We start from the raw sequence: 27,279 nt of genomic DNA, 5'->3' as shown, positions 1-27,279 counted from the left end.
GTCGGCTATGCTGTGTATGGAGCAGGGTGTGGTTGAGAATGGGGTCTTGAGCCTGGATTGGAGTTCTCTTCCAAACAGGACATTCCAGTTTCTAGTTCAGTTTACTCCCAGAACTCAGCAGCTGGTCCGTTGCCAGATATTGACAGCCCTTACCCCTCAGCTCCATGGATGAACTGCAGGAGGAAAGGCAGGCAGTGTGGGACAAGAATGACCAGTGATTTGAGGGAGCTGATGCTGGTGAATGTCACACTAATGCTGACAGGGCACCAAGGAAGCAGACTCCACCCCAAGCATGGGGCCTGGGACTTGGGTTACATTGCCTAGGCTCAAGTTCCATGTTCACCATGGGTCCCAGATGTCCTGGCACACAGTGACTCAAAAACCAAAACCCTCTGGGATACCAGATAGGAATGAAAGATGTGTTAGACCTTCAAGCTACAGGCTGGGCCAGCATAGCCCTCTTGGGTCTCCCAGGCACCCTGTTTTTGTCTAAGCAGCTCATTGAGGGTGAAAGGGAATTAGAACATGCCCTCTCTCTTTCCCCCAGTTTCTGATGAGACATGTGATCTCGCCAATCAGTCACTTCCCAGTGACCTCAGGAGCTGTCTAGCGCAGATGACCCCCACCCCACCATACAGGATTGAGGAAGTAATGAATCTTCTTTGCACAGAGCCTGTCAGCAGCCTGAGGCCTGGGAGATTGCTGGCAGAACTGGGGCACAGAACTCAGGAGTCCTCATTCCCCTCCCCCTACCATTGGTTTGAGTCCACAGGGATCTCAGCCTCGGTCCCTATTAAGGGGCATCTGCCCCGTGGTCCATTCTAGGTGCTGGACCTTCTGCCTTATCAGCTCCATCCAGCTGTTTAATCACAGTATTAAGGAAGCTGCTGTTGCTGTGGAAACCAAGTACATGACTACAGCAGGACTGTGTGGCTGGGCTGCCTCCCAACTGGTGCTCCTCAGACTAGGAGTGGAAGAGCTCCTTAAGCTCCCCTCCATTCTGCCTGAGGGAGTCCAGAGAATGGCTTCTACTGTCCCTGTCCTCCGTGTCACTTACACTTTAGTATCGTAGGCTAGAAGCCCCTTTGGTTGTTAAGATGGCGCTTGGTGATAGAGAAACAGCATGATGCTGTTTCGGTGTTCAGCTACTGAAGCCAGGACTCAGGAGAGCACGTTAGTTCTCATTCATACATTCTGTTCAGCCAGTGTCTGCACTGGCTGAGTGCCCAGAAATGATAGGCAGAAAGGTGTTCTGAGCTCTGGAGGTCCTGCCTGAGTGTTTTTCCTTAAGGAAGGACCAAAGCCACTTGGTTAAGGTGGGATAGAGGAGAAAGCCAATCCAGGCATGAGACCCCATTCTCAACCACACCCTGTTCCACACACAGCATAGCCCCCGCTGGACAAGAGCACGGCCTAGCAGGTGTCCTGACTCTGGAGGTAATCTGTGTGTGTGGGGGGGGGGGGTGGAATAGACACAGACTTTCAGTCCTTGCCTCCAATGTAGGCCATTTGCACTCCAAAGCCTGTTTGTCGCTACTGTTTTAGGTTTTATTTTTATAATTTTAAATTATGTAAGGCATGTCTGTGTATACATCTGCACTTGTAAGTGCAGTTGCCCGAGGAGGCCAGAAGTTGGGTCCCCTGGAGCTGGAGTTACAGGTATAACTCTAGACAGGGAGGAGCATCATGGTCAACAAAAGCCCTCCTTTAGCAAACCTGTCCTCAGGGATCACATACTCCGGTAGGAGAAGGTAGAAAATCCATAACTGAAAAGCAATTCACTTGTATCAAATGGGAGAAGATGATAACGGTCAATGGAGACAATCGAATGGAAAGAAGGGGCTTGGGTGCAGGGTTAAGAAGGGGCTTGGGCGGGTCACAGTTCTAATCAGGAAGCCAAGATGAACTTTCACGAGACAGTATAATCTAAGCAAAGCCTGCAGACAGTGAGGGTTCGGAGGCAAGTGGAGATGGAACACCTGAAGATGGCCAGCTCCCCTGCCAGGGTCCTAAGGCAGACTGAGGCAAGAAGGTAAGACACATAGGAAGCTGATAATGATTCTGAGGGCTGTGTGACATTTCCTGATTTGTCCTTAAATGCTGGTTATAAAAAAAAAAAAAAAAGGCAAAATGGCTCAATGGGTGTGTGATCTGGCTTAGGCTTCCAATAGGTCTTTTCCTGTTGTACTCAGTAAGAGAATGTAAGGACAAGTAGCTGAGCCAGAAGCAGCAAACTAGAGGGAGGGCTCTGAAAATAATTCAGGCATAGAGTAGAGAATGGAGAAGAGGCCGGATTCTAGAGCGATCTAGGTCAAGTAGGTGAGGTTTCCTGTCAAAGGAAAAGGATGATGAAATATCAAATGGCCACAGAGTTGTGCTTAATCTTTGTGTGTGGGGGGGGCTGTTTTTGTTTGAGACAAGGTAGTAGTCTAGAGTGGGTTGTTTTGGAGCTTGGATAGTAGGTATGTATCACTATGCCTGTATCCCACCTGATCTTTTGGACAGAGTGGACAGGCTTTGCTAATGGATAGGATGTTGGAAGTGAGACAAAGAGAGAAAGCTGGGCTGCCCAGAAGATTCTGTCCTGGAGGGAGGAAGGGAGATGGAGAGGTCAGGAGGGATGGAGGAAGGAAGGCATTGCCAGTCATCAGGCAGCAAAAGGGGTGTCTCAGTCCCATAGATGCCCTAGCAATAGCATCTGGGATGCAGGGATGAACAGGTACCTGCTGTCTCCAAGGAGACTGTGTCCAATCAGAACACACCTCCCACAAGGAGAGGCACCCAGATAGGACCTTTGTGAGCCCAGAGCAACCATCTAATCCTTACTCCCCAAGGGTACTTGGTTGGGTCAGTGTTTATGGCATGAAACATGTCACCAGTAGCTTGACTGGGTAACAGCTAGGCATTTACATTGCTACTCATCGCTCCTATAGGGAAGGTGGCTGTGGGTCTGTCATTACTTGCACTTGAAAACTGGAGTTCAGAGGGTTACAGGAACTGGCCACCATTACATGACTCAAAAGGGGAAGAACTGAGCATAGTGGTAACTACCTGTAATGATGACACTTGGGAGGTGAAGGCAGCAGGGCCAAGAATTCAAAGCCAGCCTAGGCTACATAGTGAGTTCAAGAGTTACACAAGAAATTGCCTCAGACAAGCAAACTGATGGAGCTGTACTAGATCTACAGCACCAGGGATGGGTCTTCTGGTAGCCTTAAAAAGCCAAGCCAGGGACCTGCCAAGTGTACTGTGGGCCCGTACATAGGCTCAGAACCCCGCATTCCCTTGACACTTATTTAACAACTCCCATGCTTGTGCTGGAAATTGGATGGGGGTGGTGCAGCATAGGAACAGAACAAAAGGAGGGCATGGGGTACCCCCTTAATGTCTGCAAGGCTAAGGAGAGAAGGTGTCTTTTGGTCTGTGGGTCCAGGAAGAATGTGGGAGAAACTGTCACATGGCACCCCGCAAAGCCAGGATATTTGTCCCAGCTACACTGTGTTAACTGTCCCTAAAGCTGTTGACAAAGCCAGTGGAGTTCACTTTCTCCTCTGTAAACTGAACCCAGAAACACCCCTGTTATATATTTCAAAACTTGTTTTTGAGCTAGCCACAGGATAATGACCCTGGGAGGTCAGACATAAAATGCTAGGGAAGTTTAACAGAATTCTGTCGCCCTCACTGAGCTGGTTGCAGAAGGGACAGATGACTTAGTGCCAGTCGGAGCACTGGTGTCATGACATAAGCCTGGAATTCAGATACTCTAGAAGTAAAGTAGGATGGTTCAAAGTTCAAGGCTGGCCTGGGGAAATTAGCAAGCTTCAAGATAAAAAGTAAAACGTGCATGAGGATATAGCCTGGTGGTAGAGTTCTTGGCTTGCTTGGGTGAGATCCAGCCACAAACATGGGGAAGACTTATTCAACATACATAGTTTTGGTTTTTTGTTTGTTTAGTGTTTTTTAGGGGGTGGGGTGAGGGGTGGGGAGCATGCCTTGGTGCCTGTGTGGCGGTCAGAGGACAACTTTGAGAAATTAGTTCTCTTCTTCCACCATGTGTGTTTTGAGAAATTGAACTTAGGCTGTCAGGCTTGGTGGCAAGTACTCTTACCTACTGAGTCAACACCTTGTCCCCTCAACACGTAGTTTTAAAAGCTTCATATGTATTGAACTGGAAGATGGTACCTGTTTTCATATTGTTTGCTTGGAGCCACAGAGATAGCCTGTGTAGTAGGCTTTCTTTTGGGCCACCAACCAGCTCCCAAATCGTGACACAGAGACTTATTGCTAGTTATGAATGCTTGACCTTATCTTATGCTTGTCCTACTAGCTCTTACAACTTAAATTAACCTGTTTCTCTTCATCTATGTTTTGCCTCAGGGCTTTTAAACTTTCATTCTGTATGTCCTGCTCCATGCCTATCTGGCTGGCAGTGGCCTACTTGGCTGACCCCGGGTGTCTCCCTCACTTTCTCCCTCATTCTCTCCTTCTCTTCTCTCCCAAAGCCTAGATTCCTCCTCCTATTTATTCTCTCTGCATTCCAGCCCTGCCTATTCCTCTACTGACTTGCTTTTGGCCATTCAGCGTCTTATTAGACCAATCTGGTGCCTCAGGCAGACAAGGTGAAACAGCAACACATATTTATATAATTAAATAAATGCAGCATAAACAAACGTAACACATCTTTGCCTAGTTAAAATAGTATTCCACAACAATTGTGTGTGTGTGTGTCTGTGTGTGTGTGTGTGTGTGTGTGTGTGTGTGTGTGTGTGTGTACCACAGAGCATATGAGACAGGGCCTCTTGTTTGTAGCAGTGCATGCCAGGCTAACGGGCTCACAAGCTTTGAAGGATCTGTCTCCACTTCCCATCTGGCTATAGAAGCACCAGGATTACAGATGTGGCTTCTGTGCCCACACCCCCTTATGTGGATTCTGGGATTTGAACTCTGATCCTCACACTTGAAGCAGGTGCTGCATCAATTGAGCTGTCTCCCTAGGCCCCGACAGATACCTTTTAAAAACTCATAACCTGAATTGGTGTCAAGGCACTTTGCTTAGCATGTTTGACTCAATCCCCAGGACCAGAAACAAAGACAAAGGTCACAGCTGGGATGCCTAGAGGCTTAGTATAAAATGAGTGGTCCAGAGATCTGCTTTTCTTAGTTACGAGCTGCCTGGAGACAGGTGAGGTGTGTTCTCAATCGAATGTTCACGCAGTGGAACACACAGAATTGCAGGTGGACCCTCTGGAATAATATACCACAACACTGTGCTGGCTGAAAACACCAGACAGTTTCATTTATGGGAAGATCCAAGCCGGGCAGAATAATCCATTGCATGAGAGATTAAGATGGGTTCTCTGTGGTGGACAGTAGTGGGAAGGGCCCCCAGTGCCTCTTCCTGCCAAGTGTTATAGCTCTTGATGTGAGCACTGTTTACACAACTGAGTGTACCTGTGTGTGGAAAAAATCATGGAGGTTTCTATTTCAGAGATATGTGTGCTTTTCTATAACTCTGTCACACTGGAATTTTTAAAAATGCTTTTAAAATAGGGTTGGCAGGAATGGTGGCATAGACCAGTAGTCCCAGTACTTAGGAGGTGGAGACAGAATGATCAAGAATTTAAGGCCAGCCTGGGTTACCTAAGATCCTACCTCAAAAACAAAACAAAACAAAACAAAAAGTCTGGGGAGGGGAGGAGGAGGAAAAAGGGAAATGAAAAGTAAGCCAGGGCTAGACTACGTCTGCCTCCTCTCCTTGGTCTCCCTGATTAGGCCGAGTGTTAGACACAGCTCTGTGATTGACAAGGAAGGAAATCAGCAGCAATGTGTGGGTATCTGACTTTTACAGTCTGAATGAAAACATACAATGGGCCACACATGATGGTACATGTGTATGACCCCAGCTCATGAGAGGCTTAGACCAGGAGGATCATGAGTTTGAAGCCAGCCTGGACTACACAGTGAAACCTTATCTCAAACAAACAAAAAAAAAAAAAAACCAAAAAAAAAAAAAAAAACCAAAACCCCGTTATCACTGTCAGGTGGTGATGGTGCTCACCTTTAATCCCAGCACTCGGGAGACAGCACTCTGTGAGTTCAAGGCCAGCCTGGTCTACAGAGTGAGTTCCAGGAGAGCCAGAGCTGTCAACACAGAGAAACCCTGTGTCAAACAAACAAACAAACAAACAAACAAACACCCCAAGACAAACAAACAAAACCCAAAACCAATCAAACAACAACAACAAAGCCTGTATCTTGAACTGTATAGCTCAGTGATACAGCACTTGCCTAGCTTATGCAAGCCCCTTGGTTTAATTTCCCAATAAGGAAGAAAGGAAAGAAAGATGGGAGAGAAGGAGGAAGGAAAATATAAAGAACAAATGAATACTGCTGCGTCCTGTATAGATAAGGCTTTGGAAAGTAACATATACGTGCCACAACCCCAGTCCCCCGACATGAACAAACATATACGTGGCTTGAGAGAGGCACCTCCAGGTCTCATGTCCTGAGTGCAGGCTGCCAGGCGGCTGTGTCCGCAGCACTGGACTTTCTCCAAAGCATCTACCAAGGCAGGAAAACTGCTCCAAGAAGTGACACTCCCTACAAGTGCTGATTGCAGAGGAGAGGATTCTCTGGAGGGAAGAGGCTGCTCCTGAGCCTGCCCAACGCTGCTGCCCTGGGATTCCAGAGTTGGAAGAAGAGAGGCCAGGCAGAACAAGGTGCCAGAGTGGGAATCTCAGAGAAGGCTCTGGGTGGAGGGAGTTGGCCGCAAGGGAGTAGAGGGAGCAGGAGGGGGAAGGTGGGAGGAGAGCCCTGCAGGACCCACCTACCAGCCAGCGTGGGCCGGGGTGTGCAAGCAGCAGGAGCCACGGAAACTTGTCACAGGGGACAAAGCTATATTTCAGGAAACAGCAGCAGTGGCCAGGGCATTGGTGGCAGAGGGCTACCCAGAGAGGATTATGGGAAAGACAGGCTAATGAAAGGAAAACGGGGTGTAGTGACCTTTCCCTAGACACAGAGGTGGGGAACCCAGGCCCCTGCAAAGTGGCGGGGGTGGGGGTGGGGTAGGATGGGGAGGTGGGGGTAGGGTGGGGGGTTAAATGCCATAATAAGACACTTACATACATATATATATATATATATATATATATATCTTGTTTGCTTGCTCTTTTTGTGTTTTGTTTTGTTTGTTTGTTTGTTTTGAGACAGAGTTTCTCTGTATTGCTTTGGAGCCTCTGTCCTGGCACTCACTCTGTAGACCAGGCTGGCCTCAAACTCACAGAGATCCGCCTGCCTCTGCCTCCCGAGAGCTGGGATTAAAGGTGTGCGCCACCAACGCCCGGTTGCTTGCTCTTTTTGATACAGTGTCTTACTATATAGTCAAGGCTGATCTTGAACTCTTGGCAATCTTGCCTTAGCCTTCTGAGTGCTAGAAATACAGGCATGCATTACTATTTCTGGCTTCAATTCTTCAATAAATATTGACTTAAAATGTTCAAGATTTATTAATTTTATTTTTATGTGTATTAGTGATTTGACTGCATCTGTGTATGGGTGCCATGTGCGTGTGTGTGTTAGAAGAACTGGCAGCAGAGTTAGAGAAGGTTGTGAGTCACCATGTGGGTGTTGGGAAGCAAACCCCAGTCCTCTACGAGAACAACAAGCACTCTTAACCCCTGAGCCATCTCTCCAAGCTCCTCATCTGAGTTATTTAAACTACTTTTTCTGGGCATCTGCTATGTGTTTGGTAAAATAAATTAAATAAAAACGCTTTGCTCCGATGTTATTATATGCTAACAAGAAGGGATGAAAGATAGTGTGATAATGAATAAATTGTATAAGATGTTAGGGGATAGGTGTAGCAGTAAAGGTGGAAGAAGACTGGGAATGTTTGGTCTGGTGAAGGTGGTAACATTATACAAGGGGGTCATGGCGGGCCTCATTGACAATGAAAGACTTAACCACATAAGGGAAGGGCACTCTGGAAAGAGAGGATACTGCATGCAAAGACCCTGAGGCAAGGATGAGCTTAGCATGTGCAAAAGGGCCACTGGCCACCTTTAGGCAGAAGAAACCATACTAGAAATCAGGTCAAAGGGATGGGACACTGTACAGGCTACATGGTGTGTAGAATGGAGGTTCCTGGTTAAGAGCTGGATAGCGTTGGTGATTGAGGTGCAATAGGCTAGAGAGATAAGCCTGAGAGTCATTGGTACCTGTATGGTCTGGAACTATGAAATCCAAAAGAGACGGGCAGAGGGTGAGCCCACACAGAGAAGAGAAAGGACTGAGCACTCTCACACCAAGGGAAGGAGCCAGAGAAGAGACTCCATGGCTGTGGAGGAAGGGGAGGGCCAGCATTCACATACTTGAGGTACCAGAAGGGAACAGAACAGAACCCCTTAGCAGGAGCTCAGGAAGAGGCGAGAGGTGGTGTGATGGCCAGAGGGCAGGTGAGGAACCAGGTGAGAGTGGCCAGGAAGGAAGTATTAGCATCCCAGCCCCAAGCCCGAGGAAGCCAAGGCCCAGAGAGGTGAGAGACGCATCTCCTTGCCTGAGATCACACTGCTTAAAAGAGGTGAAAGCCAGAGTCAGACACCTCCCTGCCAATAAGTACTTTTCCCTGCAAAAGTCCAGCATCCCAGCACATCTGGGGGTCGTAGAAGCATGGTGGTGGCTTTGACAGAGACAAGCTGCACCAGGGGGATAGCTGTTCCTTTCAGAAAGTAAACAAGTTTGGTATGCAGGATGTTGACACTGAGGTGGCTGAGGACAGATGGGGACATCATCTGAGTGGCAAGGGAAAGTGGCCACATAAGCCTAGGAGACTGAAGCTAATGACTCAGCTTTGGAGCTTCTGAGTGTAATCTGTGAGCAATGATGCAACAACCCAGGAACTGAGGCTGTGCACACAGAGTTCACTGCGAGAAAGAAAAGGCCGGTAAGGAATGCTTGCCAGGAAGCAGGGAGAACATGAAAGAGCCATTTCCAAGAGGTGAGCATAAGCAAGCATAAGAATGGCTGAAGCCATTTCCCATGCAGAGTCTGGCAAAACTCGGTGGCTGCAGGAGATTGGGGAAGGGCTGGGGCTAGAGGAGAGGCTGTAATGAGAACTGAGACATCCAACTTGCTTCTCCATCTCCTTTCAAAGCCAGGCCAGTGTCAGTCACCCCTACAGAAACCCTTTTCTTCCTCCTCCTCCTTTTCCTCCTCCTCCTCCTCCCCCTCCCCCCTCCTCCTCCCCCTCCTCCCCTCCTCCTCTCACCCTTCCTCTCTTTCCTCCTTTCTTCTTTTGCATGTACCTCCACATGCTCACGTTCATGAGAGTGCAGGTCCACGTACATGTACGTATGCACAAAAGCCAGAGGACACCTGAAACGTCACTCCTCAGGCACTGGTCCCACGTTGCCATGCCTTTGGTACCAACCACCAAAGGGTCTCTATGAGATAGGGTCTCTAAGTGGCCTAAAGTTACCCAAATAGGCCTTTCTTCACCTCCCAGTTAGGCGTCATAAGTGCAGCCCCTACACCTGGTTTAAAAGAAAAACAAGGGCTGGAGAGATGGCTCAGCTGTTAAGAGCACTGCCTGCTCTTCCAAAGGTCCTGAGTTCAATTCCCAGCAACCACATGGTGCCTCACAACCATCTGTAATGAGATTTGGTGCCCTCTGCTGGCCTGCAGGCATAACGCAGACAGAACACTGTACACATAATAAAATAAATTTAAAAAAAGAGAGAGAGAAACAAAGCCGAGTGGTGGTGGTATGCGCCTTTAATCCCTGCAGAGGAAGGCGGATCTCTGTGAGATCAAGGCCAGCCTGGTCTACTGAGTGAGCTCCAGGACAGCCCAGGCTACCCAGAGAAACCCTGTCTCAAAAACAAATACAACAAAAGACAAAAACAAAAAGCAAAGAGCTTCCCCTGACCCATCAAGCTTCACCCCAATCCATAGGGCACCCATTCGTGTTTTCTTGTCTCTTTTGAAAGTACCAAAGCGGTCTAGAGAGATGGCTCAGAGGTTAAGAGCACCAGCTGCTCTTCCAGAGGTCCTGAGTTCAATTCCCAGCAACCACATGATGGCTCACAACCATCTGTAATGAGATCTGGTGCCCTCTTCTGGTGTGCAGATATACATGAAAGCAGAATGTTGTATACATAATAAATAAATAAAATCTTAAAAAAAAAAAGTACCGAAGCAGCCAAGCCTTCAGAGTCACACACATTTGAGAGGATCTTCCAATTCTAGTAACAGAAAACAAATCTGCTTCAGGAAAAGCTGGTTTATGTGCATCTGTGACTTGCATAAAAATTAAATGATAGTTAGAAGGTAGGCGGTATATCCTCAGGCAACACTTGTCTCTAGGTGGATGGGATGGTAGGCGGTTTTCTCATTATTTGTTTGTATTTTGGGGTTGTTTTTTTTTTTTTTTTTTTTTTTTTTGTAAAGAACATCTAATGCTGTGTGAGAAGGGGAAAGAGGAGTACATTGGAGGAAGTGATTGGATACAAAGTATTTGTGAATGAATTTATTACCTCATCTTGTTCCAAAAAAAGTATGGTGGTATAAGAACAGTCCAAGGAAAAGCTGTGACAAGAGAGTGACCAACCGCCCTGAGGTGCTTGTGGTACCTAAAACACAGACTTCCCAGGCTAGACCCAGGCAACTTCCACCGAATAGAGATGGTTACTTACCTTTCACTTTGTAATTTGCAAAGATCTCTGCCCATCCCTTTGCACTAAGAATCCACGTCACTCATTAAGGTAGATAGGGGCAGAGGATGGCCACTCCATCTTTTCCTCTGTGGTATGTATGCTTGTTAGCATGTGTATTCACACAGGGTCGTGTTCATCCACAGATCCAAAGTTGGTTGTTATCTACACTTACTTTATTTTTTATTACATTAATTTATTTTGAGGCGTGTGAGCAAGTATCACCGTGTACATGTGAAGGCCAGAGAACAACTTTCAGCAAGTTGGTTCTCTCCTTCCCCAGTAGTTCTGGGGATGGAACTCAGTTTGTAAGTCTTGGTTGCTGGATGGTGCCTTTGCTGAGCCATCTTGCTGGTCCTCTACCTTTATCTTTCGAGACAGTCTCTCAGTGAAACTGAGCATTATCAACGCCGATAGACTGGCTGGCCAGTGAGCTTTAGGCATCCATCCCCATGTCACCCCCTACCTCACCATCACACCCACACTGCCACTGCCACCCCAGAGCTGGGGTTACAAGTGTGGACCATCATGCTGACTTGGTTTTAAAAAAGAAAGAAAGAAGGTGCTTGGAATACTGGGATCCAAACTCATGTCCCTATGTTTATGCTAAAAAGCCATCCACCTAGCCTTGCCACCCCATTTTAAAGGCATCAAAGAGCCTGGAAAGCTCTCTCCTTGCTTGGGAGAGGTCTGGAGAGAGGGGGCTATTTTTTTAATTATTCATTCTGGGAAAATATGGGGGAAGGGAAGATTAAGAATATTGAAGAACATGATTAGCCTAGGAGGTGTGGAATGCAAAGAGACATAAGTGACCTTGCAGGATAATGGAAATATCGTGTCTTTATTGTGGCAATGGTTTTGAGGGGTTATGCAACTGTCAAACTCACTGAATTGTACACTTTAAATGGGTGCGGTTTATATTGCACTTAAATTATCCCTCAGTTAGAAAGAGAATGGGGAAATGAAGTAGCCTCGGGCTCCTAGGAGTTCACACTGGGCCATCCCTGCTCACCTATTCACACACATGCTCAGTCTCTTGCCCTCACCTATCCTCCACCCCATGTCCACCTCCATCCTGGATGGATGGAGTGGCTTTCTAGTCCAGCCACCTCCATGAGGGACAGCTATGCCTGCAGGAGGTTACCACAATGCCAAACTGTTCTGTTTCTGTTCCACAGGACTCCAACCTCTCGGTATATACCGATACTCCAGACCTCACACCCTGTTTCCAGAACTCCCTGCTGGCCTGGATCCCCTGCATCTATCTGTGGGCTGCCTTGCCCTGCTATCTGTTCTACCTGAGGAACCAACAGCGTGGCTACATCGTCCTCACCCGCTTGTCCAGGCTCAAGACGGTCAGGGGCCCAGGCTTGCCCCCTGAGTGGGGGCACCTAAAGGATTCTGCTTCTAATGAACTCCTTGCCCCCATTGGCAGCTAACCCAGTGTTCCCAGACTGCCCCTGCCCCATAGTTCTGGGTCACAGAGGCCTACTGACTGGGTCTGCAACCTTTCCCTGTCTTGAAAGTTGTATAAGGTTCAACAACCAAACAACAGAACTTCCCATAACCCACCACAGAAACCAGCCCCTGCCCCCCAAAGTTCTGGGCCACCAAAGCCTACTCACTGGGGTCTGCAGCCCTTTCACTGTGAAACTCATAGAATGTTCAAACAACAGAACTTCCCATCACCTGCCCTAGATGCTTCTGAGTAGGCCCAGGCAGGTCTGATAGCTTTAGAATGCTGCATGAGCAGGGACTGGCACTGTCATTAGTGATGGAGGCTCCAACCTGTGCACTGTCTGCAGGCCCTAGGCGTTCTGCTGTGGTGTGTCTCATGGGTGGACCTCTTCTACGCCTTCCACCGCCTGATCTATGGCTCAGCCCCTGCTCCTGTCTTCTTTATCACACCCTTGGTGGTGGGAATCACCATGGTTAGTGTGGGGCCCAGGAGACTGTGGGGTGTGGGGTGTGCTAAGATCATGGGCTCTGAGGAATAGGGTGGACATACTCATGTGTCAGAGGATAAGGTGACCCCCAAAACATCTGACCACACTGGAGAGGGTTAGAGCAGGCCTAGATGTGTGTGCTTTGGCCAAGCCTTTCCCTGCCCTTCCTGCACAGCTGCTGGGCACATTATTGATCCAGTATGAGCGTCTTCGCGGGGTGCAGTCTTCAGGGGTGCTCATTATCTTCTGGCTGCTGTGTGTGATCTGTGCCATCATCCCCTTCCGTTCCAAGATCCTCTCTGCCACAGCAGAGGTAAGAGGGTCAGACCTTCCAGGTCTAGCCCTGTTCAGGGGCATGGCTTCAAGGCTCACTCGCGGTCACTGCCGATTCTAGGTTTCTCCTCGATCCCAGGATTTCCTCTCTTCAGCACCTTTTATGCTGTTCCCCCACCTGCTACATCTCTGCTTGATGGCAGGAAGTGGGAGGTCTGAGCAATGCATGGACATGGGTTAAAGATCCCACCGTGGCTCCTGGGAGTGCTCCTGGGAGTGCTCCTGGGAGTGCTCCTGGGAGTGCTCCTGAGAGTGCTCCTGAGAGTGCTCCTGGGAATGCTGGGGTGGAGGAAAGGGAGGACAATTCTGCAACTGCCATCCCCAAGTTCAATATCTAATGGGGATGCCAGTGTCTGTCATGAACGTATGTGCAGGTGTGCATGAAGTCCCAGTCATTTGTTCTGTTTCTTCCCACATGCTTCAGTGGGGCTTTGCTCTTTGATGGCGGGTGGGAAGGCCCACTGACAGACAGGTGGCCCCATCTCCCTCTCTCAGGAGGACACAGGCAAGGAGCCAACTGCTGATTTTTGTGTCAGCACAATGCCTGACTGAAGGCAAGCCCTCACCATGTCCCCACCACTCAGCGTTCTCTGGGTGTGCCTGAGGAGCCTGACATCCCCAGGGCGCTGAGCTGCAGGCCAGCCTTCCCAAAAGCTTCTGAGGTCCCTCCCCACTCTCCCGCAGGGTAAGATCGCAGATCCCTTACGCTTCACTACCTTCTACATCTACTTCGCCCTGGTGCTCTGCTCCCTCATCCTGTCCTGCTTCAAGGAGAAGCCGCCTTTGTTCTCCCCAGAGAATGTCGACCCTGTGAGTTTGCCACGGGAGGGTGCAGGTACCAGCAGCCCCATCCCTCCCATCTCTCACCCTAAGTGGGAGATGCCGCTTCCACAGCTTGTGAACAGGCTGAGAACAAGAATGGCCTCCCTGCCCCTCCTGAGTGTTGAGATCCTGGGGGACACACCTGATCCCTTTGTCTCCTTCTAGAATCCCTGCCCAGAAGCCAGCGCTGGCTTTCTCTCCCGTCTGTCTTTCTGGTGGTTCACAAAGTGAGTTGGCTTTTGCCCTGACTTAGACCCTAGGAGGGAGAAGGGAGCCCCGAGAATTAGCCGACTTACCCCTTCTCCGCACTGCCACCCCAATAACTGGATGGGTGAATCAGGGTGGGCAAAAGTGGCTATTTGGGTTGGGGGTTGAGTGCGGAGGCTGAGCCTGGACCAGCCTAGCTCCCAGGCTGCCGGCCATCCCTGCATCTGGCAGGCCACAGGGACAGGCTCAGAGGGCTGGAAGGAGACCATAATTAGCTCTGAGCTCTTCCGTTTGGGATAAGCTTCCAGCCTGTCATCTCCTTGGCTGCCCCTCAGAGTGGCTTGAGCAGGATAATTGGGTCTGTGACCTGGGTGACAACTCATTAACCACACACACCTGAGGCTGGCCTGAATCCCTCCAGCCTTGTGGATTTCATTACCAGGGCCTTAGACAGATAGAGCATCCGGGGACATAGAGGAGAGAGGGAAAGTGAGGTACAAGTCAGGAGGGGAGAGGCAGCTAGCTACCTGCAGCATGTTCACCGTGACTATGGGTGTTGCAATTAAGGCAGCAGAGATACCTTAGGCACTGGAGATACCAGCCCCTGCTCTAGGCTTCTAAATTCTGACCCTGTGTGGAGACTCCTTCTCCCTCCTCCAGGCTGGCCATCCTTGGGTACCGACGTCCTCTGGAGGAGAACGACCTCTGGACTCTGGATGAGGAGGACTGCTCTCACAAGTTGGTCCAGCGGCTGTTGGAAGCATGGCAAAAGCAGCAGAAGCGAGCATCAGGGTGAGGTGCATTGTTCTATGCTGTTCGGTACCCATCCTAACTTCTCAGTACCCTGGCCCCTCCACTGTCCAGTCACCTGTGGTGTTGCTGGAACACTGTGATGTGTAGACAGGAGTGGGGAAAACAGCACTGGGGATGTCTTGGAAGCCTTTGGATGCTGAAGGTAGGAGCAAGGCCTGGGTGGGGCCTGTCCTCCCTGGTTTGGCTGAGGACAAGGGGATGCTGACGCTTGTGTACCATTCAGCATATCCTAGGCACAGCTCTTAGCATATAGAGTACCTCATTCACTTTCCCAGCAGCCAAACAGTGTTCTCTCTATGGTTCCCTTGACTCAGAAAGGAGCACTGAAGCTTAGAAGTTTAAAGATACAGCCAAGGTCTCCCCACTGGTGCTGACAGAGCAATAATCCATACCCTGGCCCAGAGACCCTAATCAGATCTCTGTTCTACTGTGTCTGATTTGGATGGGAAATTCAGGGGTTTTTCCTAGGAAGGGCAGGAAAAGCCCTCTCAATACTGCCTCTCTTATCTGGAGGCCTGGATGAGAGAGCTTGAGACTGTGAGCCTTTGAGCTCACGGCCAATCCCTTTTCCATCTTGCTCACAACCCAGGGTTTAGAAGTCAGTGCTTGGTCAGCCCAGAGCCACTGGTGGGCTTTAAGTGTTGGTGGGACAAGGAAAGAGCTTGGATAGCAGTATTGTGGCTTACCTGCCTTGGATCACCTGGAGAGACCATTGGAACCCCAACCTCCAGCTGCCTGCTGTACCTGGTCTCTCTTCCCAGGATAGAGATGGTATCATCTCTATCCCCTCCCTGTTCACCTGCTCTAAACCTAAGCCTCCCACTGTACCTGCTCTGATCTCTCGGGTCTCAGGGTCTGTCCTGAAGCCAGCTCTAGGAGGCAGGAAGAGGGCCATAGACCTCTCTGAACTGGGTACATAGCTCTCCTTTCAGAAAGTAACCCCCCTGGTACCTGGAGACAACCATCTGGGGAATTGTGTTGTCTATCCAAAAAAAAAAAAAAAAAAAAGCAACTGCCTCTACGCCTCTTCTCCCTGGCCCTTAGCCTCATGGAACCAGGTACCCATTCCCACCCACTGTTGTTTATTCCCCAAACAGGCCCCAGACTGCAGCATTTGAGCAAAAGACCCCAGGAGAGGATGAAGTCCTACTGAGGGCCCGACCCAAGTCCCAGAAGCCCTCCTTTCTGTGGGCTTTGGTGAGAACCTTCACCTCCAGCTTGCTCATGGGTGTCTGCTTCAAGCTGATCCAGGACCTGCTCTCCTTCATCAACCCGCAACTCCTCAGGTCTCACCACACTCCCTCTTGCTGCAGCCCTCTCTTGGGTGGAGGGATGGCTGGCTGCCTTAGACCAGGAGCTGAAGAGCTTTCTCTGCTTTCTGGGTGACCCTTGGTCAATGGCATTGCCTCTGCATCTCACTTTCCCGTCCCCAGTCCACATACAACTGCATGTATCACATGCCTGTCAGTCATAAGCGGCTCCCTTTAACCTCCTTCAGGAGTCCTCTGGGGAAATACCCAGATTTCCTTGGTTTTTTTTGTTTTTTTTTTTTTTTTTTTTTTTACAAATGTGAAGGTAAACACTCAGGTGAAGCATACAGCTGGTAAGACACAGCAGATGTGAGTCCCGGGCTCTGAAGTCCAACTATAACGCTCTTTCCACTTCTGCCAGCCTCTGCCATCTGTCACTGGAGAGGTCTGGCCTGGAGGGAGCTCTCGGATGACAGGGTGAGATACGGAGTTGAGCCCCGCATCCATTCCCCTCTTTGTGCAGAGTCATCAATTCAGTAAACATTCATGAAGCACTACAACAGCCGCCCCTAGATTTGCAGATTAATTAAGGTAGGGCCTTGTAGGAGAAGCCAAAGGTAATGCAGGAAGATTAGAGTGGGTCACAGGGCCTGGAAAAGCCTGGGAAATCCAGGAAGTCAGCCTGCCAGGTCAAAGAACACGTGCCAGCTCAGAAGGTTATCGTCAAAGAAATAAGTAAATGAAGGAGGAAGGCAAGGTGCAGCCTGCTGAGTCACAAAGGGTTGAGGCAGCATGACTGGAGAAATCTACCCCAGGGTGGGGCAGGGATGGGGAGAGAGGAAGCCAGGGAGGGGCATCTTGTTTACATTTCCAAAGGCTGCCCCTGCCCCTGCCCCAGTGTGGAATGGGTAGGGCAGAGTAGCAAGGTGCAAGAAGGCCAAGTAGGTCACAGGGCAGCACAAGCCAGGAGTGAGGCAAGGATCTAGAAACTACTCTGTCAAATCAGCTGGGCTCCTGCCTGTGCCACTGAGGGGCCGCGAACCTTTCTTTCCCAGATTGGTGATTTCAGAGGAGAAAGAGGCTTAGGCACAGGGCTAGGTGCTGGCCAGGTGGGCCCTCCAAGAGCACTCCTGTCAGTGGGGGTCCAGAGCCTCATGTGTGGGCCTCAGCTCTCCTAGACAGTTTGTGTGAGGGAGAAGCCTGAGTTCCAATCCAGCCAGTGCTCTCTCATTGTCTGTCAGCGGAGCCTCAGCTGTCCTGACAGACAAGGAGAGAATGCTGGCTTGATTAGAGGTCCAGAGCTGGGGACACAAGATGAAACAGAGAGTGCTTCTGGGAGAAAGAGAGGCTTCCAGTACATAAAAATAACCCACAGACTCAGTCTCAGGAAGTCCACGTGAAATTGGTTGGCAGCTTTACCATGACTGGGGCCTGGGACAGAGGGGAAGGCCCCAGAGTAGTGGAGAGTGTCTGCAATGAAATCAAAGTCTCAAAATGTGCTGCAAAGACACCTGTATAGTTTGCAGAAATGTTCTGACAAGTTATCATTATGTGGGACAACTTGAAACAATAGAAATTATTCCTTCAGTTTTGCCCCACTGTCCAAAATCAAGGTGTGTTGACAGGATTGGTAGGTTTTTCTTGTTGTTATTGTTTTGATTTTTCGAGATAGGGTTTCTCTGAGTAGCCCTGGCTGTCCCGGAACTAGCTCTGTAGACTAAGCTGGCCTCAAGCTCACAGAGATCTGCCTGCCTCTGCCTCCCAAGTGCTGGGATCAAAGGCATTCGCTACCTTGACCAGCTGGGATTGGTGTGTTTTTTGTTTATTTGTTTGGTTGGCTTGGTTTGGTTTGGTTTTATTTATTTTTTTTATTTTTTGCATGATCTCACTATGTATCACTGGCCATTCTGAAACTCTCTACGTCAGAACAAGCTGTCCTCAAACTCACAGAGATCTACCTGCCCCGCCTCCTGAGTGCTGGGATTAAAAACATGCACCACTACATGTGGATCAGTTCTTTTGTGGTTTTGAGATTGAGTGTTGCTTTAGGGCTCAGACTAGCTTTGACTGATGGTTCTCTTGCTTCAGCCTTTTGGGGGCTGAGATTAAGACTTGTTTTTTTCCAAAGTCTCTGAATAACCATTTCTCATGGGCTTTGGTGGTTGTCAGCAGTCCTTGGTGTTCCTGACATGAAAATTCATCACTCACGTCTCTGCATCCATCACATGCCTCTCCTCACCCTCCTCTCTCCCTCTCTCTCTCTCTCTCTCTCTCTGTGTGTGTGTGTGTGTGTGTGTATGAGAGAAAGAGAAAGAGAGACTGTGCGTGTGCATTTGAGTGTGTGAGGGTGAGGGTCTCCCACTCTTCTCTAAAGACAACAGTTCCTGAATTAGGACAACCCTACTCCATCAGGACTTCATCTTCACTGATTATAGCTACAAAGACTCTAGGTCCATATGAAGTCACAGTCATAGGTACCAGAGGGTCAAGACACAATTCAGCCCCCAGGAGAACAGCAGGCTTGACTCTGATGGTGGCTGGAAAGCTCCATGAGGTCTAGAGGAGGTTTGTTCTATGACACAATGAGTCTTGATGGTGTCCATAAGTGAAGGCACAGTTCTCCCATAAGAAGTGACAATAATGAATATCATACAAAAATGGGATCCAATCCTCCTGTTGTGGAAGAGTCAACAGGAAGATTGGATCCTGGGCTCAGGAAGACAAGATAGGGCTTGGGAAGCCAGAATAACTCCTTTTATAAGACAAAAACAAAGAATGAGCTTGGGGAAGCTTGGAAATGTTGGGATGTCAGGGAATTCTCAGTGGGCAGCTCAGTGGGAAGATAGGGAGCTGCTGAGAGTGGCAAGGAGTGGTGACAGGCCAGGAGGTAAGAGAAGAAAGATGAATGGAGTCATAGGACAGGTGGACAAGATCCCCAACAAAGGACAACAGACAGCACTGGGGACCAAGTGTTGGGAAGATTTGTGGAATGAAAGTCCTTGTGGTCCTATGGTGGGTTCTAGAAGCCCCAGCAGCCCAGAAGAATGAGTAGGAAGGTCTAACCCAGTGGTTGCCAGCCTTCCTAATGCTTAGACCCTTTAACACAGTTCCTCTTGTTGTGGTGCAACCCAAACATAAAATTATTGTCATTGCTACTTCATAACTGTACTTTTGCTACTGTTATGAATTGTAATGTAAATATCTTTTGGAGATACAAGTTTGGCAAAGAGGTCGTGACCCATAGGTTGAGAACCACTGCCATAGCCAGTCAAAATGTGCCTCTTCTGCCTGCCATGGCATTCAAAGAGGAGAAGACAAGCAGGCACAGCTGGTGATAAGAGCTGTTGCATGGAAGACAGGCTGAAGAGCACACAGCCTCATGCCCGGTCTCCCCCTGGCAGCATACTCATCAGGTTTATTTCCGACCCCACGGCTCCCACGTGGTGGGGCTTCCTGCTAGCCGGGCTGATGTTTGTGAGCTCCATGATGCAGACACTGATCTTACACCAATATTACCACTGTATCTTTGTGATGGCCTTGAGACTGCGGACTGCGATCATAGGTGTCATCTACAGGAAGGTCAGCCAGAGTGGGACACACACTGGGAGGGGTCAGTTCTGGGCTGCTTGGGAGAGGCCCATGGGCTTGGTCCACCCTTTGCTGTTCATCTGCAGGCTCTGGTTATCACCAACTCAGTCAAACGTGAATCCACTGTGGGAGAAATGGTCAACCTCATGTCAGTGGATGCTCAGCGCTTCATGGATGTTTCCCCCTTCATCAACCTTCTGTGGTCAGCACCCTTGCAGGTCATCTTGGCTATTTACTTCCTCTGGCAGGTAACTCCTGAACCTTGTCCCCTGTCCCATTGCTCTGACTACATCTGTCTATGCTGATAGATGAGCTGGGCCATGCCCATTAAACCACCCTTGGTGGTTTCATGAACTTGGTCATTCACTCTTTCTATCCTAGGCTGTGTTTCATCCCTCAAAAACCAGGGGCAAGGGGTACTCAGAGGCAGGGTGGATGTAGCTATAGCTATCACTGTTGTTCTCTTTCTATTATCTTTCTTGTGCATCTGCACAGCCTCCTCCTTCACCGTCGCCTTCTCCACCATGCCTTCTTCTCCTTTCCTCCTTTTTTGTCTTCTTTGCTGTACTAGGATTGAACCCAGAGCTTTGTGCATGTTAGTACACACTCCGCCACTAACACCTCTCTACCCTTTGAATTTTTTATTTCAAGATGGGGCCTCACTTAGTTGCTCAGGCTGATCTTGAAATCACCGTGTAGCCCAGGCAAGCCTCAAACCTTCTAAATAACAGAATCCAGACCAGTGCCAGAGTGACCAGTTTGGACTTCCCTCTCTCTTTGTGCTGCTAGGCATCTGTGCTCATCATCTGATAACTGGCTGCTTCTGCTGATGTGCTTGTGGCTTTCTGTCTCCTTCCTGAATGATGTCTTTTGCCTCCTGCCCATGATACTTCAAGTCAGCAAGGGTCTGTTGAGTGCTCTCTGCAGACCTTGGTTATCTATAAGTTCATCTGTCTTACCTGACCCTCCACTCTGTGCCTCCTCAGATCCTAGGTCCATCAGTTCTGGCTGGAGTGGCTGTCATAGTTTTGCTGATACCACTCAATGGAGCTGTGTCCATGAAGATGAGGACCTACCAGGTGGGTGTTCCTAAAGGCACCTGCATTAGATGGGACACCAGTTGCTGGAGATGCCACTGGGGGGCCATGGCTACTCCCAGGGTTTCTCCACCCGCTGTACTGAATGAGGATGGCCACAGCTCCTTGTACAAACCTTAGTTTCTCAATCCTCATCACTGTAGTGACAGTCCTGTTTCACAGCAGAAACACCAAGGCCCAGAGTAGCAGTCCAGAGACAGGTAGAGCAGGGACTAAAACCTGTTCCCACTTCATGGTGCTAAAGGATTGATAACCAGATAATGAGTTATCCATCTGCAAATGATTACTGAAGCCTTCAGAAGCTCCCTCTACAAATAGATTAAATAAGAAACTACCTAAGACCACTGTCTTTGTCACTGTTCCATAGCTGTGAAGAAACACCATGACCAAGTCAACTCTTATAAAAGAAAGCATTTCATTGGGGCTTGCTTGCAGTTTCAGAGGTTTAGTCTGTTATCAACATCGTGGAGAGCATCATGCCAGCATGCATGGCAGACATAGTGCTGGAGAAGTAGCTGAGAGCTACATTCTCATCCACAGTGAGAGAGACTGGGCTTGGCATGGGCTTTTGAAATCTCAAAGCCCACCCCAAGTGACACACTTTCTCCAACAATACCACACCTCCTAATCCTTCTAATCCTTTCAAATAGTACACACCCTGGTGACGAAGCATTCAAATACATGAGCCATTCTCATTCCAACCAGCACAACCACCCTCTAGGCTCCCTTAGACCTTACATGTCTCTATTTCTAATCCTCATGGGATGACCACATTCCAGACATGCGGGCTTTTCCTTTCTTTAAGAATCAAACTCTATGTTCCTCTGGGACACTACGTGCACCCTCCCATCTTCTTGGAATATTCCTTGCTCTCCTTGCTTCTTTAACACCTTCCCTTCTTTTACCTCTCAACAGAAACATCACTTCCTTCAGAGAACCACCTTGATTCCCCTGCCGCTACCTGTTTCTCCCCTTACTGCATCCTGTTCTTTCCCTTTGGAGCATACACAGTAATTTATAATTAAGCATCGCTTTTGGTAATTACTTTTCTGTTTGTTTTGAGACAGGGTCTCTCTATGTAGTCCTGGAACTCACTAAGTAGATCAGTCTGACCTTGAACTCACAGAGATCCATCTGCCTCTGCCTCCCAAGCGCTGGGATTTAAAGCATGTACCACCATGCCTGGCCTGGCATTTACAATGTATTGTCTGCCTCTGCCATCAGACTGTCAGCTGTATGATGGCCAAGGCTACATCTGAATTGTTCATCATGATATCCTTCATTTGGCACATGGCTTGACACCTAGGCACTCAGCAAACAAGAGTGGAGGGGATAAATCACCGTGGTATGCCAGCCAGGCCTTAGGTTAGGATCTGAGTGAGCAGAAAAACAAACCATTCCTGCCCCTGGGAGACTCGTAGTCTGGCCCATCCGGGACATTGTGTAAAGAGGTGGGGATGGGGATGAAAGGCAAGGGCAGAGGATGCTACCTGGGGAGGTCAGTGGCGATGACACTGAAATGCAGCTGTACCTCTGAGTCATCGGACACAGGTTGTGGGGGACAGGGGTCTGAGGTGGTGTCATCGAGTGACATGCAATGGCTACAGTAATGAGACGGTATTAGAGTGTGAGCCCAGTGGGAAGGAGGTCTGGGGAGGGGAAAGAGTATATACCACTGATCCTTTCGGTACAGGTACAGCAAATGAAGTTCAAGGACTCTCGCATCAAACTGATGAATGAGATCCTGAATGGCATCAAAGTGCTGAAGCTGTATGCTTGGGAGCCCAGCTTCTTGGAGCAGGTAGAAGGCATCAGGCTGAGTGAGCTCCAGCTGCTGCGCAAGGGTGCCTACCTACAGGCTATCTCCACCTTCATCTGGGTCTGCACCCCCTTTCTGGTGAGGCTCTCCACTGGTATGGGAGTCCTGGCTGTTGCTAGACCAGCCCAGGTCTTGAGGTTCCTTGGGGCTTAACAGATTCCACCATGACGCTCATTCCCATGCTACCCAGGTGACTCTGATCACCCTTGGAGTGTACGTGAGCGTGGATGAGAACAATGTGCTGGATGCTGAGAAGGCCTTTGTGTCCTTGTCTTTGTTCAACATCTTAAAGATCCCTCTCAACATGCTGCCTCAGTTAATCAGTGGCCTGACCCAGGTAACCCAGGGCAAGCAGGGTGTCTGTTGTACTTAGGATATGTGGGAAAGTCAGGCAGGAGTCACTTTGGATCACGGATAATCAAATCGAGAGAGTTCCTGGGGCCAGGGAAAGCCATGGAGGTTAAGTGGGTGGTTTGGAGTCACAGAGCCTGAGGTCCTGACACAGTCTCCTTGTAGCAATCTGGACCTTATCTTCAGGCAGAGGGAGCCATGTAAGACTTGGTTATAGGAGGGGCCCCAGCATGAGTGAGTAGGTCCTCAGGGGGCCCTGCTTAGCTCCAGAAGCTGGGCACACATAGAGCAATGGTAAAAAAAAAAAAAAAAAAACTAATCCATGCCCTCCTGCAGGCCAGCGTATCTCTGAAACGGATCCAGGATTTCCTGAACCAAGATGAACTTGACCCCCAGTGTGTGGAAAGAGAGACTATCTCCCCAGGTCCCAACACCCTTAAACCAGGGCAATCCTGATCCAAGCTTCCTCAGATTCTGCCTGGGACCCCCTTTCTTCTCTGAATTCCACAGCCCCTCTTCTAATCAGTTTCTGTCCGTTACCCCTCCCCCAGACTCCTCATGCCCCTCCCTCTGTCTTTGCTCCAGGGATCTTCTCCTTTTCCCACACTCCTCCCAGGCCTCCCTGCAGTCTTCCAATGTCCTAGACTCGCTGACACTATGCATCTTTGCCCTCCTAGGCTATGCCATCACTGTGCACAATGGCACCTTCACGTGGGCCCAGGACCTGCCGCCTACCCTGCACAGGTACCACCAGCTTCTCTCACTCACTCGCCAGCTGTGCAATGTGGACAGATCAAATATATTCCCTACTCTCCTTGCCTCTGTCTTTGACAGGGAATGCAAGAAGAATCTGCTTTTGACAGGGTAGTGTCAAGGAGGGAGGAGGGCTTGGGTCTGCAGGTGGAAGGCTTGGACCAAACCCACGTCCTGCCACTGACCACCACTCTTTGCTCTTAGCCTCAACATTCAGATTCCGAAGGGGGCGCTGGTGGCCGTGGTGGGGCATGTGGGCTGTGGGAAGTCTTCGCTGGTGTCTGCCTTGCTGGGAGAGATGGAGAAGCTGGAAGGCGCAGTGTGTGTGAAGGTGAGATGTACAGGGGGCTCCTGGGAAGGCATAAAGTCTCTGGGTGGCCTTAGGCAATCCCTAAGACAGCCTCTCCATTGGCCAGGGGTCGGTGGCCTATGTACCCCAGCAGGCGTGGATCCAGAACTGCACTCTTCAGGAAAATGTGCTATTTGGTCAACCCATGAATCCCAAGCGCTACCAACAGGCTCTGGAGACCTGTGCCCTGCTGGCTGACCTGGATGTACTTCCTGGCGGGGACCAGACGGAGATTGGAGAGAAGGTACAGAGCCACCTTTTCATCCCCAAGGAGCCAGCTCATGAAGTTGCTAACCTGAGCCCAAACTCAGATTCCCATACTCTCTCGCAAGTTCGTGTACCATCATGCCCAGCTCTGTGCCGGGAAACAGCTCTATTCCATGGAGGATGACTCATGAACAGACAGGGATCACAGAATGCCCCGGGGTCATGACAAAGGCCTAGAAAAAGAGCAGGAGGCAGGGCCTGTATGAGGAGCAGCATCACTTTTGAGTTGACTCTCAGTGACCGAGAAAGAGGAGCTCATCATTCATTGATTCAGCCACCAGATTTTTATTAAGTATAGGCCAGGGAATATTCTATGGTGGTGAATGAACCATGATAAAAATTTCTGCTTTACAAACCTTACATTTACCAGGCGTTGGTGGCTCATGCCTTTAATCCTAGTACTCGGGAGGCAGAGGCAGGCAGATTGAGGCCAGCCTGGTCTACAGAGTGAGTTCCAGGACAGGCTCCAAAACAATACAGAGAAACCCTGTCTCCAAAAACAAAAAACAAAACAAAACAAACCCTTACATTCTAGTAGAGGAAAGAAAGACAATAAGCAAAATATATATTAGATAATCCCAAAGAGGGGAGATAAAGCAGCTCAGGAATATAAAAATTTGTACTGGGCTGTTTTGTTAGGGAGGTTTTTCACTGAGAAGTAGAGACCTGAACAGAAAGAACAGCCCTACAGAGGACCGTGAAGCCCTGGCTATCTAGAGGCCTAGTCTGGAGTCATTTGCGATAGAACAGACAGTTCAAAGCCTCGGGCAGGTATGTGACTGGGCATTAGCCCAAGAAGAAGAGCAACGTGGTTGGAGCAGAGTGATCCGGGGGTCAGGAGAAGAAAGGGAAGTGAGGGAGGTCATCAGACAACTGGGATGTTTAGAACCCTGCAGGCCATTTGAAGATTGTAGTTTTTACCCAGAGCGATAGAAGGCCCTTGGAGCGTGAGCCTAGGAGCAGTGGGTGGTTACAAATGGGTATTTGATGCACTTTGACCTGAGTGGCCCTGGTTGTCTTAGAACTCATTATGTAGATCAGGCTTGCCTTGAACTCTCAGATCTGTAACATGATAAATAAAAGACCCAGAGACTGATATTGAGGTTCAAGCTTCAAGCTGAAAATCAGAAAAGCAAAGCAGCCAGCCGCTAGCACTTCTACCTCAGCTCAGACCAAAGGGGCGATCCTCAAACTGCTCCCAATTTCACTGCTTCTCAGATTCACTCAGACTGTTATGCTCTCTTCAACATGACTAGAGACTCAATGTCTTCCTATCCTCAGTGTGGCTGGAGAATGAATGCCAGCTCTGAGAGCCTATTCCTGTCTTAAATACCTCTCATGAGTCCTGGGATTAAAGGCGTGTGATCCCAAGTATTGAGATCATTTTTGTGTGAGCCATTTCTCTTTAGGACCGGATCAATGTCGTGCAGTTCAGTGTGGCCTTGAACTAACAAGGATCTGTCTACCTCTTAATCTTAAATCCTGGGACTAAAGGTGTATGCCCGGCTTCTATGGCTTGTGGCTGACTTTGCTTTCTGAATTCTCAGGCAAGCTTTACTAAATCATAAATAATATATCACCACATAGATCCACCTTCCTCTGCCTCCCGAGTGCTGGGATAAAAGGTGTGTATCACAATGCCCGGTTTGATTAGGACCTTTAAATTACAAAACATGCCTCTCTGGTGGAAATTTGTTGTTGTTGTTGTTGTTGTTGTTGTTGTTGGGTTTGCATTTTATTACATGAATTTGTGTGAGAAGTGCGTGGGAGAACACACAATTGCTACAGTGTGTGTGTAGGCCATTTTTAATCCTTTCACCTTTGGGTACAGGGAATGGAACTCAGATCCTCAGAGTTGGTGGCAAGGATCTTTCTCTGTAGAGCTATCTTGCCATTCCTTGCTTTTATTTTTAAAGTATTTCCTTTCACCTAACATTAAATGTACCACCTCCACTATCTTTTCCGTGCCCAGCTCAATTATGTTATGTACATTTACAATGTTATGCAATAATTGCTATATCCTGGGCATTCCAAATGTCACTCCAACCTTGTTGTCTGTCCTCATTGAACAACTCTCAATTCCTCCTCCCCAAATCTCTGGCAATCGCCGCTTAGTTTTTCAGAATATGGCTACTCTAGACACCAGTGTGAGTAGATTTGCATAATATCTGCCTTTTTGTGTCCAGCTGGTTTCAGTTGGCATAATGCCCTCAAAGTTCATCCACATCGTAGCACATGTCAGCATTTTCTACCTTCTCAGGGCTAAATGATATTCCAATCTATGGATATCCCACCTGTTGCTTTCCCATCCATCTTTCATGAACACTGGCACTAGGCAGGGTAGCCAACTAGGCAGGGTGCTGAATAGATTCATCTGCCCCAGAGGAATCTAAGAGCCAACACCACTTCCTCCTACAACTGGGTGGAGACAGCCAAGTATCCTATGAAATAGAGATTCAGGGGTTGGCCTTGCTGAGTGACAATGGGTAGGCTCTTGTCCCCCGTGGGCCTGTCTGTCCCCTTCCATCTGCCACCACACATCACCTACCATCTCCTCCCTCTAGGGTATTAACCTCTCTGGAGGCCAGCGGCAACGGGTGAGTTTGGCCCGAGCTGTCTATAGTGATGCCAACGTTTTTTTGCTGGATGACCCACTGTCAGCTGTGGACTCTCATGTGGCTAAGCATATTTTCGACCAAGTGATTGGACCAGAAGGTGTGCTGGCAGGCAAGGTGAGGCCACAAGAGGGAGAGAGCAAAAAATGAGATTTGGTCCTGGGGGAGAACAGACGGGAGGTGGAAAGGGGCAGGAAGACCTGGAGATGTAGGAACCTGAGAAGCAGGATACGATCTAGGGAAACCCAGAGATACTGAGCAGGCTCTGGCTGGTGTGGGATAAGTTGTGGATATGCCTGGCTGAGGACTCCTCGTGTTTACCCTGTGGCTCTGTAGCCATGCTTGGGATGTGCCTAAGGA

General features: G+C 49.1%; 1 protein-coding gene across 1 annotated transcript in view; it reads left to right on the top strand.

Annotated features, from left to right (window-relative positions):
- Positions 1-27,279, top strand: part of Abcc3 (ATP binding cassette subfamily C member 3) — a 50,840-nt gene that overhangs the window by 5,599 nt on the left and 17,962 nt on the right. Inside the window, exons 2-18 of the mRNA XM_027424362.2 lie at positions 11,888-12,064; positions 12,515-12,640; positions 12,831-12,968; positions 13,673-13,798; positions 13,976-14,037; positions 14,678-14,809; positions 15,928-16,116; positions 19,482-19,659; positions 19,755-19,916; positions 20,655-20,747; positions 22,459-22,662; positions 22,775-22,921; positions 23,272-23,359; positions 23,613-23,679; positions 23,893-24,019; positions 24,105-24,281; positions 26,869-27,036. Of these exons, the coding sequence (XP_027280163.1) occupies positions 11,888-12,064; positions 12,515-12,640; positions 12,831-12,968; positions 13,673-13,798; positions 13,976-14,037; positions 14,678-14,809; positions 15,928-16,116; positions 19,482-19,659; positions 19,755-19,916; positions 20,655-20,747; positions 22,459-22,662; positions 22,775-22,921; positions 23,272-23,359; positions 23,613-23,679; positions 23,893-24,019; positions 24,105-24,281; positions 26,869-27,036 (2,361 nt within the window). The remainder of the gene's footprint in view (positions 1-11,887; positions 12,065-12,514; positions 12,641-12,830; positions 12,969-13,672; positions 13,799-13,975; positions 14,038-14,677; positions 14,810-15,927; positions 16,117-19,481; positions 19,660-19,754; positions 19,917-20,654; positions 20,748-22,458; positions 22,663-22,774; positions 22,922-23,271; positions 23,360-23,612; positions 23,680-23,892; positions 24,020-24,104; positions 24,282-26,868; positions 27,037-27,279) is intronic.

This window comes from Cricetulus griseus, chromosome 7 (genome assembly GCF_003668045.3).
Source record: "Cricetulus griseus strain 17A/GY chromosome 7, alternate assembly CriGri-PICRH-1.0, whole genome shotgun sequence".
Taxonomy (NCBI): domain Eukaryota; kingdom Metazoa; phylum Chordata; class Mammalia; order Rodentia; family Cricetidae; genus Cricetulus; species Cricetulus griseus.
This window is presented reverse-complemented; position numbering and strand designations above follow the sequence as displayed.